The sequence below is a fragment of the Prunus persica genome, chromosome G2 (genome assembly GCF_000346465.2).
Source record: "Prunus persica cultivar Lovell chromosome G2, Prunus_persica_NCBIv2, whole genome shotgun sequence".
In the NCBI taxonomy this organism is placed as follows: domain Eukaryota; kingdom Viridiplantae; phylum Streptophyta; class Magnoliopsida; order Rosales; family Rosaceae; genus Prunus; species Prunus persica.
The window spans coordinates 28,237,169-28,255,849 of NC_034010.1; the positions used below are offsets into that span (position 1 = coordinate 28,237,169).

General features: G+C 37.1%; 5 protein-coding genes across 9 annotated transcripts; 4 read left to right on the plus strand and 1 right to left on the minus strand.

Moving 5' to 3' along the window:
- Positions 771–3,411, plus strand: LOC18784780 (receptor-like serine/threonine-protein kinase At4g25390). Its single transcript, XM_007220835.2, has one exon. It carries the CDS (start codon positions 1,211–1,213, stop codon positions 3,140–3,142), a length of 1,932 nt encoding a protein of 643 aa, XP_007220897.1. The 5' UTR covers positions 771–1,210; the 3' UTR covers positions 3,143–3,411.
- On the minus strand, positions 4,542–6,573 carry LOC18787436 (transcription factor bHLH36). Of its 4 annotated transcripts, XM_020557065.1 has the most exons (4): positions 6,026–6,572; positions 5,381–5,761; positions 5,176–5,254; positions 4,542–4,908 (listed from the first exon to the last, which is right to left on the minus strand). In XM_020557065.1, coding segments are annotated over exons 1-4 (756 nt in total). In that variant the 5' UTR covers positions 6,320–6,572; the 3' UTR covers positions 4,542–4,906. The 4 variants fall into 4 exon arrangements, with proteins under 4 accessions (XP_020412654.1, XP_020412655.1, XP_020412652.1 ...); XM_020557066.1 differs by lacking the exon at positions 5,176–5,254 and having other exon boundaries at positions 6,026–6,573; XM_020557063.1 differs by having other exon boundaries at positions 4,542–5,254; positions 6,026–6,569.
- Positions 8,105–9,409, plus strand: LOC18785722 (transcription factor bHLH120). The gene is made up of 3 exons (XM_007220987.2): positions 8,105–8,486; positions 8,714–9,055; positions 9,195–9,409. Exons 1-3 carry the CDS (start codon positions 8,274–8,276, stop codon positions 9,270–9,272), a joined length of 633 nt encoding a protein of 210 aa, XP_007221049.2. The 5' UTR covers positions 8,105–8,273; the 3' UTR covers positions 9,273–9,409.
- LOC18787584 (transcription factor bHLH36) lies at positions 11,172–12,585 on the plus strand. The gene is made up of 3 exons (XM_007219811.2): positions 11,172–11,648; positions 11,795–12,163; positions 12,272–12,585. Exons 1-3 carry the CDS (start codon positions 11,298–11,300, stop codon positions 12,335–12,337), a joined length of 786 nt encoding a protein of 261 aa, XP_007219873.2. The 5' UTR covers positions 11,172–11,297; the 3' UTR covers positions 12,338–12,585.
- Positions 15,611–17,928, plus strand: LOC18786422 (PTI1-like tyrosine-protein kinase At3g15890). Of its 2 annotated transcripts, none has more exons than XM_020557061.1 (4): positions 15,611–15,920; positions 16,008–16,155; positions 16,288–16,550; positions 17,074–17,928. In XM_020557061.1, exons 1-4 carry the CDS (start codon positions 15,823–15,825, stop codon positions 17,714–17,716), a joined length of 1,152 nt encoding a protein of 383 aa, XP_020412650.1. In that variant the 5' UTR covers positions 15,611–15,822; the 3' UTR covers positions 17,717–17,928. The 2 variants fall into 2 exon arrangements, with proteins under 2 accessions (XP_020412650.1, XP_020412651.1); XM_020557062.1 differs by having other exon boundaries at positions 16,011–16,155.

Genomic DNA, 18,681 nt, shown 5'->3' on the forward strand with positions numbered 1-18,681 from the left:
ATCCTGTGTTCGAGTCATAGTATCGGTGTATTGTGGGTGAGTTTAGTACTCAATAGGAAATGTCCTAAAAAAAACATGATTACCAAATGAGCCCAGTTATTAATCCTCCTCTTTTTTTAATACAACAAATAGTTTAAACTACGAGAAAATCGAACTTGAGTGCAGAGTGGAAAGCACATCAACTCTAACCAATTTGACTAAGCCTATAAATAACAACATAATAACATCACTTGCCTCTTAAATTCTCTTATGTGATTATTCGGAATAAATCCTAATTATGCATTCTTCTTTTTTGTGTGTAGAAAGTCTAAACTTTTTCCTTTTCCCATGCATAATGCATTATTGTTTGAGATGAAAGTAACCGCACCTGAATAATGATGATGAGGCATGTATAATTTTTTATTTATTTTTAAAAACATTAATCAACGTTCTATGATGTGCATGTTAAAGTTGATTTTGCCAATACAATTTATCTGATTTACACATTATTTGATAATTTGTCTATTTGAATTAAATAATACTATGTAACATCAGTCAACTATAAGATTCATTTCAGTCAATTTAAAGAATTAGATTCAAATACATAATCCATCGTCTTCAAATTTAATATAATCTACATCTTCAATCTTCGTATAATATTTTTTTTAAAAGGAATACACGAATCCATTATTTTATTTTATTTTTTCCAGAATGAATCAATAATTCTCTCATCATAATTAGACATGGCATTGCGAGTTTCTGTTAAAATTATTATTTTGCCACAAATTAGTGGGAAAACGCAAATTTACAGAAAAATAAAATGAGAAACACTATACAAGAGACTCAACGGTGCACAGGCGCCAAATACGCAGCAAGGTAAGTAAAAAGTGACAAGTGACGGCAGCGTAAGAAAAAAAGAACGGTAAAAGGAAAATAAATATTTATAATAATAAATAAATAAAAAAGCGAAATTGGTCAATACCCTAAAAAAACAAGGAAAGCTCCACCAAAACAAAACACGCCAAAAATAGGAAAAAGGAAAAACACATCATCACAATCCAGTGATTCACGGCACAAACACAGAGACGAACAGCTCAACAACTCAAAAGACTAACACAAAACTCCCACTTTCTTCTTCTTCCTCCTCCCTCCCAACTGCCACTGAATTGTCGCAAGATTCACTGTTAGCAATTCAGAAAGTTTCAATCTTTATGTCGTTTTGGTGCTCAAGATGCGCCAAATCCCTCAATCCCCATCCCCCGCAGCTCCCCAACCCCAACCCCTCGGCACCAGTCACCTCCTTCAACCTGTCTCCGCCGCCACGGCCGCCGCCTTTTCGCTTCTCCTCTTCCTTGTAGTTTGCTGTCGCAAGATCACCCGGAAGCGAACCGCCCCGGAATCGGACTCCAAGCCTCCCCACCGCCTCTCCTACTCCGTCCTCCGCCGCGCCACCAATTCTTTCTCCCCCGAGCGCCGCCTCGGTCAAGGCGGCTTCGGCTCCGTCTTCTTCGGTACCCTCCCCCACACCCGCCAAGATGTCGCCGTCAAGGTCATGGACTCTGGCTCGCTTCAGGGCGAGCGCGAGTTCCAGAACGAGCTCTTCTTGGCCTCCAAGCTCGACTCGCCGCTTGTAGTTTCCGTCCTCGGATTCTCCTCCGACCCCAAACGACGACGTATGCTGCTGGTGTACGAGTTCATGAGTAACGGGAATTTGCAGGATGCTCTCTTGCATCGGAAGTGCCCTGAATTGATGGACTGGAGAAAAAGGTTCTCGATTGCGGTTGATATAGCCAAAGGGTTGAGGTATCTGCATGGGTTGGACCCGCCTGTTATTCATGGTGATGTGAAGCCCAGTAATGTTCTGCTGGACCACAACTTCTCAGTCAAGATTGCCGATTTTGGGCTTGCCAGGTTGAAATCGGAGAGTCAGGTAGTGATTGATGTGTGCAAGATCAATAATGGGGTAGAGGGGAAGAAGGAGGAGCTGGAGACTAATGGTGGATGTGACTATGGGTCTGTGGTTGAGGAAACTGAGAGTGTGGCAACTACTGGGTTTGAGGAGTTCAATGTCGGTGTTGATCAGTCGCCGGAGAATCTAGCAAAGCTTCCAATTTCGCCGGAGACGTCGGCGACGCCACCGTCTCCGGTGTCCCCAGAAGGAGATTTTGATAAGGGTAGTTTGGATGACGGAGGGAAACAGAGAGTGAATAAAGATTGGTGGTGGAGACAGGACAGTGGGGGTGTCAAGGACTATGTGATGGAGTGGATTGGAAAAGAGATTGGGAATGATAGGCCCATGGGAACCACAGCTTCGTCCAGCAGTGAAATGGTTGGGAATTGCGAGAAGAAGAAGAAGAAGAAGAAGAAGGATAGAAAGAGATTGGAGTGGTGGATATCAATGGACGAGGAAAAGATTGCAAAAAATTCAAACAAGGAAAAGAGAAGGCCTGCGAGGGAATGGTGGAAGGAGGAGTATTGTGATGAACTTGCAAAGAAGAAGAAGAAAAAGAAGGACAAGAAGCAACCAAAAGGAATGAGCTTTGATGAGAATGAGGATCACTATTGGCCGGACGACGAAGAATTGTATGTGGAGAGTAAGAAGAAGAAGAGTAGGAGCAAGAGTTGGGGCAGTATGAGTAGTATTGATTGGTGGTTGGATGGAATGAGACGAAATAATAGCCATGATTCTGGGGAAATTCCCAAGAGTGGTGGCATTAGTAGTACTCCGAGCATGAGAGGGACAGTGTGTTATGTTGCCCCGGAATATGGTTATGGTGGTGATCCTTCTGAGAAGTGTGATGTTTATAGTTTTGGGGTCTTATTATTGGTTGTTATAGCCGGAAGGCGGCCACTGCAGGTAAGCAATTCGCCTCTATCCGAGTTCCAAAAGGCGAATTTGTTGTCGTGGGCTCGCCATCTTGCCCGTGCAGGGAAGCTTGTTGATCTTGTAGATAAGTCCATTCATTCTTTGGTTCGAGAAGAAGCGATCCTTTGCATCACTGTGGCATTGGTTTGCTTGCAAAAGGTGCCTTCTCGCCGGCCCTCAATGAAAGAGGTTGTGGGGATGCTGACGGGTGAGTTGGAACCACCCAAACTACCGCCTGAATTAACCACTTCAGCTAAGTCACGCTTCCCATTTAAGTCCCATACAAAGGTCCGGTGAGTTTCTAATGTATGATATTGTTTTTTCATTAACAGTAGGTGGTATACTGCTACAGATCATTACTATGAATGATGGATGATTTGTGTATTGAAAGGAAGGAAAAGGAATAGTTTTCATTTGTATTAACTCATTAATGAATTTAGATGATTGGAATTTCTTTCATTTGCTCATCTCTTTACTGGTATGGCCTACAAATCCGAAAGATTTTTCATCTTCGTGTGTTTGTAATCATAATTGGAGGTAAAGATGAAAACATTGTCAGTTTGTCATATTCCTCTTGCACTGACTTTCAGGAATTCCACGTTTGCTTTTTTTTGGAGTGGCCCATTCTCTTAGCGATAAGGCAAGCTTACTCATTTGAATAAGTTCTGTACAAGTTGAATCCGAGCAACTTGCTGCATAATGAACTTCTTTTGGTTGACCCCCTCTTGCCTTAAAGAAAAAGAAAAGGGGAAAAAGAGAGCAACTTTCTTTTCATCATTCCTGTCTGTAGCTTCGTCGAAGTTGACTATGCCTTTTACTTTCTTTTTTCACTTTGGTAATGGTAGAGAGGGAAAAAAACACATTCATATAAACCAGGTTTGGAAAAGGGTGATAAAAATTTAAACATGGACGACGATTCTCCTGTGATGATGCCACTCTGTCTAAAAGATGATTCAGTAAATAGGTATTATTGAGCTTTGTTGTCACCATGCGCACATGAAGACAAATCCTTGCAATATAATTTCTTAGTATTCTTCTCATAGCCTTGGGAGAAAAATTGATGCTTGCATTTTACATTGCTGACTAGTTTGTGTCATTGTGGAAGAAAAGTAATGTTTTACTGATCTAATTTAATTGTAATGTTGCCAGTAACCTCGATTTTGTGGGTGATTTTTGAATTAGTAGTCAGATTAAGACTTAAATGTACGGCCACGGCTCAGGCCCAAGGTTTGCAATGGCTCCTTTTAGTCTCCGAGCCCAGTCTATACTTTTATTTTAAACATCTCACAAGTCGCCTTTTGGCGTAGCTAAAAATCACACACGACATGTCGCTGAAGCTGTCCATGTAAGTAATTTATAATTAATTACAGGAGGGAGACGACGAAAGCCTGATAATCCTGCACTGCAAATGTGATGTGCCTTCAAGAAACAAGATGAGACGTAAACTGCTACTTACAATTCTAGGCTTAGAAGAAAGATCATCGCCAATACTGATGACATCAAAAGAAGACTCAGAGAAAAAAGAAAAAGAAGAAGCAGAAATATTGGAACAAATGCATCATTTACTATTTGTTTCGGATTGAAGCCTCAAGGGGCAAGGCCCGTCCATGATTTAGCACTAAACTAATTGCATGGGTGAGCAGAGGCAGCACTTCCTCTGCTCTCAACTTAGTATTAATATCTACAATAGAAACCATAACAGAATACACATTGACATCATGAACTATACAACAAGTATATATATATTTTACCAATACAAGAAGTATATAATATGTACTTTTCATGCGTACCAATGAGTATATAAATTATCATACAAGAGCCATATATATTTTATTAATGTTGGTCCATATATAAAAGTCTATATATATGATATAATTTGCTTCCCCACATATAAATAAACGATATCATCTTCCTAAACTGCACAAAATTCATGCCAGTTCAATTCATGACTTCAACTGCACAAGGATCCCATTCCCATGGAGGATGAAAAAAAAAGGAAGAAGAATCAATTTAACTGACCAACTCCTTTCTCAAAAACTATGGAAGGCACAACAGTACATATCCTGCACGAAATTAAGCCCAGTTAGAGAAGTTGTACATAAACAGAGAGATTTGGCATTCCTTCCTTTCCTTTATCTTACAGAAACATTTGGGAAGGCTTCACAAAATCAGCAAACACTTAACCTAATTTCACAAGGGAAAATGTAACTAAGAAGTCACTGTTGAGAGTCATTAAACAAAGTTCAATTCTAGCTATAATAACGACAGTAAGATCGAGGCAGCATACTCCACGCGAATGAATATACTAAAATTAAGTTACTCGGATATACATCTGGATGAAAATGGAGACACTAGTTCGGCTAGTTTCTGCTCCAGGCCAGAAAGATCAATACTTTCAAGATCATTTACCTGAGAAGAAAATTTTGATTATATGCAGGAAAACCGATCAACGTTGGAAACTCCAAACATACATACACAAACCCTAAACCTAAACATATCAATAAATTATTAGGAGCTTAGACTAGTACGACGAACCTCGCACTGGATAGTATGAAGAAGTCTGTCATTTCCTTTGGAGGAAACACAGCTAACAACAGCAAGCCCTTGTTCAAGCAGCACTTCCAGAACCCTTGAGATAGAGAAGGACAAGGATAAGCCATCTTTTGAAGATCTGAAGCCCCTAGAACTGATCACGATTTGCACTCCACCACAACATGGGTGGACCGTCAAACAGCTTGGCGAACGCCCATCGGAGCTTCCAGGAGTAGCCCCATGGTCAGTGCCAGTGGTGCTAATTATATTGGAACATTTCTTCAATTCAGCTCTCTTGGCATCTAATCTCTTGATCCTACTCTGAAGGTGTTTTATATAGTTCACAGCCTCGTTCATGTGGTCAGATATCGAACGCTTTCCCTGCTTAATTTCCCAACCAATACATAATTAACCCTAGTCATATTCTTGCAGCTAGCCATGAGAGAGATGCTAGAGGAATTGATGTTAAATCTCAAATGGTATTCATATAATTGTACGAAACCACGATGTTGGATGTAAAAAATTAACGCAATTTTTACGAAGAATAGACTCCAAAAAGAAAAAAATCATATTGGTTCTGAAGGACCTTGATACATATAGTCCACGCACACAAAGATCATTAATACAGGAGATGGCAGGGTGCTTCACCTTGATAAATTCAAGAGGAAGTAGGGATCTGAGTGAGGCATGTAGGGTACCCATTTCTTGCCTTCTTTGTCTTTCGTTTTCCCTATGCATCATCATCTTCTTCTTCTTGTTATGATCATTCGAATTCTGATCAATCATGTCATAGTTGAAAGCAGCTACTAATTTCCGCCGGCGGCTTTTCCCTGTGCTGATGGCATGTCCAAGAATCCGATCTTCTGAAATTGTGTGCTTTTGGGGAGGATTAGATGAAGTCTGGAAGACCAGCTTCTTGCCTTGGTGTAAAGGAAACATCATATATTGCACAAGTTGAGAATTATTGAACAGCTAGCTTCAGCCTTCTCTCTAAATTGGGTATGGAGGATTAATATAAAGAAGTAGATATGATCAATCTTTGATGGGCCTAAGATCCCAAAGATTCCTTCAAGTTTGACATCTCTCTTCAGATACAAGATGACTGATGACTGTGTGTGTGAGTGAGAGAGAGACAGAGAGAGAGAAAGTGACCTCACCGGCCACTTAAAAGTTTTTTTTTAATATGCCCGTTTCGTTGCCCTGTTCCTATGTACAAATGTTAATAGCATTCACATTAGGTGGTGGATCACATACCTAAATAAATTATCCATTTAATAATTGTATCGAATCAGTATATATTGATGAGTGATGATTGTTTCTCAATTCTTTTCTCAATTCTTTTAATTGATTAGAAGGAATTTGAACTGAGACATTCTTTCTGGAAGAGAAAATTAATTATATGTCGGAGGGCAAGGAGGTGTCTGTGCAGTGCAGCAGGACCCTAAAAACAGGAAGCATATAACCACCAACAGTATCAAGAAGATCTCTTAGGAAATTGCCTGCGTGCTTTATGAGTTGGACAAGGAGTTGTTGATAATGTTGCATTTCTGAGACAAATATTTTGTAATGGTCGAAGAAACAGCTAAGCTTACTATTCCTAATTGTTTTTCCTGACAAAATCAAGTAGCGAATCTATTTTAATATTACTAGTGGTTGTGAAACCTATCTTATCAATGTGTGATGGAATAATTAAGCTACTTCTTAGCTTACTAATGAAGGATTAGTACCAGATCAGACTGTGATCAATTTTTAATTACTTTTTGTTAATTAGTACTAAGCACAGTGAATCCTACAGGGTGCCCTCTACCATTTGATTGAGCAGGACTTGAAAATCAATTTAAACCCATGTGATAGACATGCATGATGAAATTAATGGTCTCAACGGTTTAAGCTTTTAGAGAGTGTACATCTATCCATTAATTTAATTAGACCCAACTTGACTTTAATTATGGTACTCAATGTAATTAACATGGTCATCAATTGATAGTTGGTACGGGCATACAAGTTGCATGGCGTTGATTATATAATACTTTGGATCGTTGGACTCGTGGGTTTTCACACACACATATATATGTATATTATTTATAGTTAATAATAGTTCTACCATGTTTTACTTTCTTCCTTTTAAGATCATTCAAACCTATCTGTCTTGGAGTCCCATATGATTGTCAATTACAATGAGGGATGAAAAACGAACAAGGTGTTTTAATAAGAAAACATAAATATATATAATTGAGTGGTTAAACAGTTTGGATTTGAATGATATTGTGCGTTGATAATCTTTGAGGAAAGACATAAAAACTTATGAATCAGATTATTAAAATAAAATTTAAAGTGAAATCTACAAAAATGTCTTATTTGAGGAATTTCACAATTGAATCTCTGTTTATATACGCCAGCTTGGTAACATATAACAGAAATCGGCAGCAGTACAAAAGCTTGTTACGTGTCCAATTATTCAAAATGTTTTATATTTTGGGCATAAACTTGTGGCCATTTTCTATGGAAAAAAAGGGTTTCAATCATGCCATGTATTGCAAAATAATAATTTCCAAAAGTAAAGCAAAAAAAGAAGTGAAAGAAACAAATGACATGGGAAGCGTTAAGCACGGTGCAATATTTTAATACAGCTAGCGAGGCCAGGGAAGAGACTTTTGGGAATCTTGGGATTTTAATTTGGTCCATATGCAAGATCTAAAACCCTAACTACTATTTTGCCTTCTTTGCCATTCTGAGAAAAAGAAAATAAAACTTGCAGAGAGTTTTGACAGTATTCTATAATATACAATGTTTCGTTTGCAGCAAAGAAATACAAGTTGGTCTTCTCCGTATTTCATCTATTTATTCCTTCCTTTATTCGAACAAAATAGAATCTCAGAAGATCTGATTTTGTCAAATGGATGTCGGCATGTTCAATAACATTAATACCGGAGGCCAGCAGAGAAAATCATCATTAGCATTGACTTTAGACAGTGCAGAAAATCAAGACAAGTCTAATGATGATGGAAAAAAGAAGATGATGCACAGAGAAATTGAAAAGAAGCGAAGGCAAGAAATGGCCGCCCTTTATGCATCACTTAGATCCGTACTCCCTCTCGAATATATCAAGGTAATTAAAGATCTTGTACTTTATATATTTCTTCCCACTTAGCTCATCTGCCTTGTGTATTCACTGCAGTTGATTTAGAGGAAAAATGGTTTTATTATTGCTTTCTCAGTTTTTGTTGGATTTTATTATGTTGGATAATACATGAATGAACCCTTCTCTCTCCTCTTTCTAGATTTTTGATCTATTTATCTGCTTTGGATTATATTTTGTTTGTGGAATATTTTCAGGGAAAGCGTTCGTTGGCGGAACATATGAACGAAGCTGTGAATTATATCAAACACCTACAAACGAGGATCAAAGTACTTGGCCGCCGAAGAGATGAGCTAAAGATCGGGACGTCTTCGTTGCCCAGTTTGAGTGCTAGCTCATCAACTTCTTCAACAAGTCCTCGAGTTGCAGTGCACCCTTGCTTTGGTGGCGTTGAGATTGTGATAAGTAGGGGTGGCTCTGTGGAGCAAGGTTTGGTCCTATCAAGATTGCTAAAAATACTGCTTGGACAAGGGCTTACTGTAATCAGCTGTGCTACCACCCAAGTTAACGGAAGGCTTGTCTACACCATCCAATCTGAGGTAATTAATTACATTTGTCTCATCATCCCCTAAACCATCTAAATTACGCTGTTTAATCAGTTTAGGTTTTTATGTATGAGGTATGTATCTGGTTATAGTTAGTGCATTGATTACTTCTTTTCCATGTACAACTTCACAGGTTAGCGATCCGGCGTGGGGAGACTTTTCTGGATTGCAGCAGATTCTGACTGAATCATTGACTAGATTTTCTAATTAAGTAACAACACATATGTTTAGTTAGCTGCTTTTCTGCTCATTCACAGAAAGAGTAATAAATGTTTGTAGGTTTTTTGTCTGTGAGCGACTTTTACAAGAATCGTAGTAAACTGATCAGCTGCATATTGCTTTGTTTAATGCATCTCTCAATCTCCTTCACCCATGCATATATATATATATATATATATATATCTGTACAATTGAGCTCATTCTACTAGCTAGTCTAATTTCTCGTGGAAGATTTGAATCAATTGGGAGCTGTTGCTGTGTTGTCATGTTGCTTATGTCCATTTATACCGTTACTGATTTCCTGCTGTGGTATTAATCTTGCATGTTGTCTTGGACAAGCAGACATGACCTCAAAATTCTGAGCTCTCAGCAGGTCACAAGCTGAACATGGCTACTTAAACAAGAGATTGGCAGACAGTGATAACAAATAAAGAGACTAACTTCACTTTCACTAACAACTTTAGAATCTCCTACCTTTACAAAGCAAATGTTTAATCTCCTAAACACAAAAAAGAGAAGAATTTTAATCTTCACTACATTACTTTTCGCTTCCTTTCTCACTTATTCACTAAAGCGAATAAACTCTTTAGGCTATATAGCTATGTTATCTTTGAAGGAAAATCAAACAAATAAAGAATAATTTAGTGATAATATCAATTGGATTCGTCCGTCTGTGGGATTTTTAAAACACCAACATTACAATTTTGCCAATATATATAGATCGATGAATGGTTCGAACTGTTATAACCCAAAAAACATGAACCTTACTGGCACCTACATTAGTGATTGATGATCAATTTTGCTTCAATAACCTTTGCATGAAACTTTATAATTAATGAATATACAAGGAGATATGTATGACAACCAAATGCGTCATTGATGATGTTGATACAATTATAAATATATATATAGTTATAAAAATAAAATTCTGTAAAAAAGGAGGAACGGTACAAACTAGACAGCGAAGCTGATCTTGGGTTCTGTATGCATATTGGTTTCATTCTGCTAACAACCATATGTGCATATTGCTTTAGAAGTAATTGTAAAGCAAGTTTTGGTTCAATTATGTATGGACTGGGCACAATAAAATAGAGGAGGAAGACTATCTGTCATATATTTGCCTTGATACTGTTGGCATTGCGGCTCCCCCTAATCTTTGGTTATTATAATATGACCACCGTCCTTATAGGAACACATGGTCAAAGTTTTCAATAAAACATGGTGGCCCAATAACTTGTATGCAATTTTCTAGTTTTAAGTGCACCTCTTGTATATTGTGCTTGTTACCACCAACTCTCGGATAAAGCGATAATTCACTATAATAAGTTCAGTCCTGGGAAGAAAGAGGATTAGGATGCTAGGGCAGTGGCCCTTCAATATATATTGTTTAGCTAGCCCTAGCTTTATCTGGATATATAATTGTTGCATTTGCCAAGTTAAATATTGTTTGGCACGCATTGGAGGCTCTCGATCAATTAATATGTATAGGTACTTCATGTTGGTTATGTTATCTGGATACGAGAAATTATTGTATAATACTCGAATGAAGTAATAACTACAAATACAATTCTTCCGTTAAAAGAATTAAATTAATAAACATCCATGTGTGGAAAAAAATCGAAAATTATGTTTAATGGGCAGTATAATTGATTTGCTTTTGGGTCTCGGGCTACCGGATATATTGAGGTTGGTCGCCCATGGTCTGAACCCATTTGATGCGCCGACTGCCGACTTTCCGACAGATGGTGGTCCACCAAAATGTGTGAACGTAAATGGGCAGGCAGTAATTGGTTTAGTCCAAAAGTGAAAAGATTATTGGTTCACATGGAATATATAATGTATTACCCCTGACTTTATTATGCGGTCCAATGCCACGTTTGCAGCTCCTCAGCAAGCAATTAAAGAAAGAGATTTCAGAGAATCTTAAGAACACTAATTAAGGCGCTTAAGTACAACCTTCACTCTTACTCTGAAGAATCTTGGAGCTCGAATATTTGCATGTACATGTCTATGTTCAATGTTTCCTAATTTTTATCATCCTAATGATCAAAGCAAGGATTTGGAATTTCAAATCTCTTCCAATGATCCCCACCAAGAAGATATGATGCAAATAGAAGATCTGGTGCCGGGTCATGAGGTTTTGCCAGAGGAAAGCGATCCATCCCATAATAATAAGAAAATGGGAAAAGGCAAGCAGCAACAGCAACATATGATATTATTTGCTCATCCGGACAATAATGAAGCAAATCCTAGTGATGTAAAGGTTGAAAGGAAGATCGTGCGTAGGGACAACGAACGCCAAAGAAGACAACTTATGGCAGTTCTAAATGCATCTCTTCGATCCCTCCTCCCTCATGAATTCATCAAGGTCAAGAATCAAGATCAACCTCTCTAAATATATGTACATGACTTTTTTAAGCCACGCTTAATTTCTTAATTTTCTATTGGGGATTGAATTTGAATGTCTTGATTAGATAATTAATGTTTCTAGGGTTTTTTCTTGTGGGATTTTAGGGAAAGCGTTCAATCTCCGAGCACATGAACGAGGCGGTGAATTATATAACTCACATGAAGAGGAAGATCCAAGAATTGAATGCTAAGAAAGAAAAGCTTAGAAGGTTGTATGAATATGATTCTAGTGCACAAGAGTTTGGTCTAGAAAATGAAACTTTGGGTCTTGATTTGGTTAACTCCGTGACCAATATCATGGTTGGGCCAACTTGTTTGGGGGGAGTGGAGGTTGTGATAAGTAGTAGCTGCAGCGAGGATGAAGGGTTGCCTCTTTCAAGAGTGCTGAAATTGTTGCTTGCTGAAGGCCTTTGTGTTGTTGAGTGCGCTTCCACGAGAGTAAACGAAAGGGTCTTTCACACTATTCAGTGTGAGGTATATATATGGTCGTTCCTTTCAATTTAGTTACTCATATTCTTGATATAAAGGTTTTGTAGGAAGCTATCCAAGAAAGTTTATTCACAGTTTTTGTTCAATCCACAGGTCGACGATTTGGAATGTGTACTGGATTTGTCTGAGTTGCAACTGAAACTAAATTTGCAAATCTGAGTGGCAGGCATATCGTTAATTGTTAGGAGGTATTCCCTTCCCTGGCCTCGTGAATTAGTTGTCCTTTTTCATGTATCAAAACCCTAGATTTTTTTGTTGTAATTGTGATTTGTCAAATGTTTGATGTTTCATTACTTGTAGTGCCTTGTTTTAAGAAAACTCATTTCTTGTACGTACAGTTTGATGCTGTGAACTCATTAGTTCATGCAACAACAGAAAGCAACAAATATTATTTGTGATGTTTATGTTGTCAACCTCATAGTTCAACATATTAATTCATATTATCCTAATTTTGTAGATTATTATTCAGCATAATTGAGATTTTAAATATCATATACCACATATACATCAGCATATCAAACTTTGCAAATTATGCTGATGATTAATTAAGTTTATCGATGCTGCATGAAATTTTAATATGGATCATGCAACCTTTTCATTGCCTGCTGTTTAAGTAGATGTGTATCCAGATTAAATGTCCAATTATATACCATATTAATCTTAAACTCGCATGCTTAGATAATCTTAAACTCGCACGCTCTATAAGGCATATTGATGTATTCACAGTTAATTGTTTAAGTTTGCTGCTGAGTGCTTCTCGTTACAATTGATATATCACTAGCAGCCGGGTTAGAGGATTTTTCATTTTCCTTGTGATTATATATATATATATTGCAAGCAAATCATAGTTGGATAGAGTTGTTGGCAAGAATCAAAACTCATGATTTTTAAAATAAAGTTAAGGTAGAGATTCTTCTTCCCAAACGAAACACCAGGACTGAATAGATACTACACCTAGAGTTGTAGACCATGATCCTACCAACTCCAATTTATTGGTTTTCTATGTACATGCATGCCAGAATGGATTACTACAAGATATAATTCTATTTATGTTGACATGGATTACCACCTAACGGCCTATACATATCTTCAAAATCTTGGAAATTAATATCAATCCCAAGTTCCATTCCATGGATGTATATATAGTTACAGGCTTACAGCTGTGGTATTCGTATACGTTCAAAACGGTAATTGCTTTTGTTGATGGTACTGATTTCCCGTATTCATAACTTAGCTTTGCTCCACCAGCATGAACCGATTTCTGCAACCAACATCAACTTCGGTGACTTCCAACTTTATGAACAAAATCAAAGGATTAATGTTAAGTCTAGTGTTAGTACTTGTTCGCTTTTCAATTGTTGGAGCTATAGCTAGCTTCCTTTCTCAGCACTTGTTGCAAAGAATTTTCCTCTGCCCTTGAACTATCAGATAAGTATATGCAGAATTTTGTGTTTAAATCATTAAAAGTGCTTTTACCAGACACATTTATGAGCATAAGTGTTTTTTAAAGAAGTAGCTTCAAACGAGCCCTAACACTAGTGGTTCTGACTTTTTAATGCAGAACCTTTGTTGTTTTCTTCTTTTTAGCTATTGCATGCGCGTATTATTTGCGACGAGTGCTGAAGTAGAAAGCAAGCACCTCCTAATGCAAATCAATTTCATGCTCGTTTAGAATAGGAGGAGCCCAGAGGCCCAAAAACAGTTTAGAAAGCACAAAACAAAACGGGCCACAAATAGCCCAATGAGTCTTCGGACAAAAGAGAGATGGTACAACTAAGGCCCAATCTCCCTTAATTAGTACTAATTATCATTAACAATGTTCTTCCACGGCAGCTAAGCTAAGCTTTCTGCATGTAATTAAATCTAGCTAAGTCAGCCCAGAAGAACACTTTTTTCCTGAGAAAACTTCAACCCAGGATTTATATATATATATATGCTGAGTCCCAAAGTCCAGGTTTGATGAGTACTTGGTCCCCTGCCCAAATTTGTGGCAAGTATATCTCTGAACCCAGACCTTTCCAATTTGAGATGCTAATTATGGGTGGGATTGTATTGGATTGCACTACAAGATGTTTCTTTTATATTTTATTTTGGGGTGAATAATGTTGGATTATTCGATTTCTTTTTATTATTATTTTCAACAACAAAAGGGGCTATTGTCAATTGGAAGACTTTTGTATAGTATATAGCAATGGGAGGGTAGCCTTCGATGAAAGTGGAAAATTCTTCTTTCCTGTTGTACAGCGTCAATGAGCAGAGGCTTTGATTCATTGGAAGCTTTTGCGGCCAAGTGCTTAATTAATTTATCATTTCCATTTGTATTATTAAGCACATACCTTCTCTTTTCCTTCTTTATTTTGGTCTGAGATTAAGCACGTAGCTTGGTAAAAGTGGTCCTGCAGCCGAATTCAAGCCTAAACAATATTCGTTTAATTGTCTTCCTAAACTCAGATCACTGAAAAAAACTGTGTTTTATGTAAAAGAGTTTAAATTCATGACATCTTGATTTTGTGTGTGTGTATAAGTTGAGGCTCCACAAATATATGGCTCAATGGTAATATTTAGTTGTTAAATCAGCTTTAGAACGGTTAAACAAATGAGAGTTGGTGAGATTCCATCCGTTTATTTAATAATATAACAACTGAGATGTGCAAGTTCTCAATCTAATCATCATTACAACGTCACTGATGATTAACAAGAATCGATTATATATATAAATTTACCATGAATCAAGCAATAAAATTGCAATTCTCTGTTTCAAAGTGAAAAGGGATTATTGTATCCTAATCATTGAACCAACTGTTAAAAAAACAAATAATAACAATTAGACCAGCTTGGACTCAATTTCTTCCCTTTCTACCAACACCCAAATAAGTTTATTTGTGACAATCCTAGGATTAGCTTCAGCATACCTTTTTTCATTTTGTGCTCTTGGATCTAAAAGAAAAGATGGGTACGTGCCATCAGGTTAAAGGTCATTGGCATTAGAGAGTTAATAATGTATTCACTATTCAATTAAATATGTTAATTACAGCTAATTATTATAAATATAGGTGACTGTGACCTATTCTTAGCTGGTTTTATCCCACAAATTTTTTTTTTAATCGCAAAATCAATAGTTAATTTGTGCTGTATCATAACTTTGAAAGGTCACGATTGATGGTTACATAGCCAACTTCATCGCGGGTGGTGGTGTCACTTTCAACCCTATAGAAAAAAGGGTTGCACATATCATCAAAAATTATTATACTAAACCTTAATTAGTATTTTATATAACGTATTATTAAAAATAAAATAATTTTCTATGAAAGTCTAATTAATGAGAAAATTAAAAATGTGACATTTCCAATGAAAAACAATAGCTTGGGCAAAAGCTAACAAGCACTAGAATACATGAGGTTGAAGGCTGCTTGTGAGTAGAGATAGAGAATAACATTTTGTTCTCACCATTGAACATCATGATTCCTTGACTTCCAAGGCTGGCTTTTGTCTTCACCATAAGACTCCTTCCCTTTTGCTTCAAAATTTCCGAAATATTTGCCCTCCCATCTTCTTGCTTTGATCAATCTTTTGTACTCTTCTCCATCCTTTACAGTCACACTCCATTTTATTATTAATCCACTGCCCCCATATATACCTCAGTTATGAAGGCTTGTTCTTTCTTTCCAAGGACCAAAATGCCCTGGAACTGCTTTTGCTGTTGCTGCCTCTCTCAAGATCAAGAGGAACCAGCTGAGACCAGGTACACATAATTAAACTCAATTTTTATTAATTATCTTTAATTGTTACCAATTTTCATGTTAATTCTTGGGGTGGTTTGATGAATTAGTAGGGTGCACAAGAATAGGGATTACCCGTGGGATATATATTCCCTCAAGGACCTTCTTCATGCCACAAACAGCTTCCACCATGACAACAAAATTGGAGAAGGAGGGTTTGGAAGTGTTTATTGGGGTCGAACAAGTAAAGGCGTCGAGGCAAGGCAATCATGTCCATCTTTTTCCTTTGAATAATTTCAATTCCTTCTGATTATACAAACAATCAGTATTTGGTTTCCTTCTTCTCTAGTTGAATTTTTTGTAAAACTTTGGTCACATGTGCATGTGCAGATAGCTGTGAAACGACTAAAGACGATGAGTGCAAAGGCAGAGATGGAATTTGCAGTGGAAGTTGAAATACTCGGAAGGGTGAGGCATAGAAACTTGTTAGGCCTGCGGGGATTTTATGCCGGTGGTGAGGAAAGGCTCATAGTGTACGATTACATGCCTAATCATAGCTTGATCACCCATTTGCATGGCCAACTTGCAGCAGATTGCCTTCTTGATTGGCCAAGACGAATGAGCATCGCCATTGGATCAGCTGAAGGTCTATCGTAAGTACATAAACTAATCGCCAATTTGCCTAACAAAAAATGTTATATAAAATATGAAAGTAAACCCTTGATTAATTAGGTCACCTAAATTTGTATGTTGCTTCAATGCCAAAGTCATCCAGATGACTCTTCTGAAATTCAAAGGTCGTTCTTAACTGGAATATGCTAAAGATGCTTCATCTATATCTAGACTCTCATTCATTACCAGTAAGATCTAGCTAGATAATGTTACTATTGGCTTCTTCAAAGTGTTATGATTAACTTCATTAGAAAATTAGATTGATCAGAAATCCTTTTTTGTATACCAGATGTCAAGATCTAATTGTCACTAAACCTTATGTTAAATTAGATTCTAATTTTGGTCCCTTAACTTTGGATACTTCTAAGTACAAAACTGTGAACAGTTGCGTACATTATGATTTCTAAACTCAATAAAATCCAAGTATTACTCTTAATTCATAGATTAAGTTTTAGTATTACCTAGAGCATTTTTGGATCTTCTTTTGTGTGTTTGATTGTTAAGGTACCTGCATCATGAGGCCAATCCTCATATAATTCACAGAGACATAAAGGCCAGCAACGTGCTTCTAGACACTGAATTTGAAGCAAAAGTCGCTGATTTTGGATTTGCAAAGCTGATCCCGGATGGTGTAACTCATCTGACTACTAGGGTAAAGGGAACTCTTGGATATCTAGCTCCTGAATATGCCATGTGGGGTAAAGTTTCTGAGAGCTGTGATGTTTACAGCTTTGGGATTTTGCTCTTAGAAATAATTAGCGGAAAAAAGCCGATAGAGAAACTCCCCGGCGGAGTGAAACGTGACATTGTTCAATGGGTCACCCCTTATGTCCAAAAGGGTTTATTCAATCAAATTGCAGATTCAAGGTTGAAGGGCAAGTTTGATCGAGAACAAGTTAAGTCGACGGTCCTGATTGCCATGAAATGCACTGATAACAGTCCCGATAATCGACCCACCATGGTAGAAGTGGTGGCTTGGCTTAAGGGTGGTATAAGAAGAAGGAAAAAAGAGATCACAAATCATGTGGAGGAGACTGAGGATGAAGAAGAAGTATACGACGAAACCGACACCGATCATGAAAATTATGGTATGGAGCAATCTGATGCCAGAAAGAATATTACAAGGGCTAGATCACAAAGAAGATGACTTCACCTTAGGTTCTTTTTGAGCCATATAATTTTTTCGTTTGTGAAATCGAAATGTTAATGTATCTACCTGAGCTTAGGTTCTTTTTGAGCCATATCATGAGTCATGTAAGTTGATGAAAGCATGACTTGGTCTTAGAGCCTGTACAGGTTTTAATAGAGTCTTCACACTTTATTTTGAAATATACTCAATATTGTACCACAAGTCTACAAGTATGATTCCTTTCTGGCTCATCTGTTTGTCTTAATTTATTTGGAAATTCTGTCCCGCGGTTCACGCATTCAGAAATACTTCAAATACATAAGACATTATTAACTTTATAAATTTTTTTTAAAATAAAAACCATAACTAGCTAAGCTTACAGGGATGGGAATGTTATAATTTAGTTTGATTTTAATTTAAAATATAAATATGTGTAAACAAATCAGCAATATACTGCTAGGAGATATTAAGATTCTTCTGAGTCTTAAGGAAACAGAGAATGGTGAGGCACACCTAAATATTACGTTAAGCAAGCACTAATTAAGGTTTCATGCTTGAAAATATACAACTTTGGAATGATGAAAACTCTCTTGGACCAAAGTTTATTTATTAATTATTTTGGTTTGGAAGTTTGCTATACTTTCGAATTTCAATCGACAAGCTCTAATGTGAAAGGGACAATTGAATACGTATAGTTTTTGTTATTATTTTTTCAAATTAAAATTTGAAAGCGTGAAAGCAACGTTATATTATTATTATAATTCATCTTCATCTTAAAATTAATAACATAAAAAATATGTCTTTGCTTTGCATGTTGGAAAGCATGCCATTCATTATATTTGTTGTTCTACCGGACGCGTTGCTCTGTGTTTTCTAAGAAAACCACAAATGAATCCCTTCCAAATTGGAAATCAAAATCTCGAATAGTTCCAAACTTGATCAAGACAAAAAATCCATGTCACGCTTCAGCAAGAAAAGGCAGA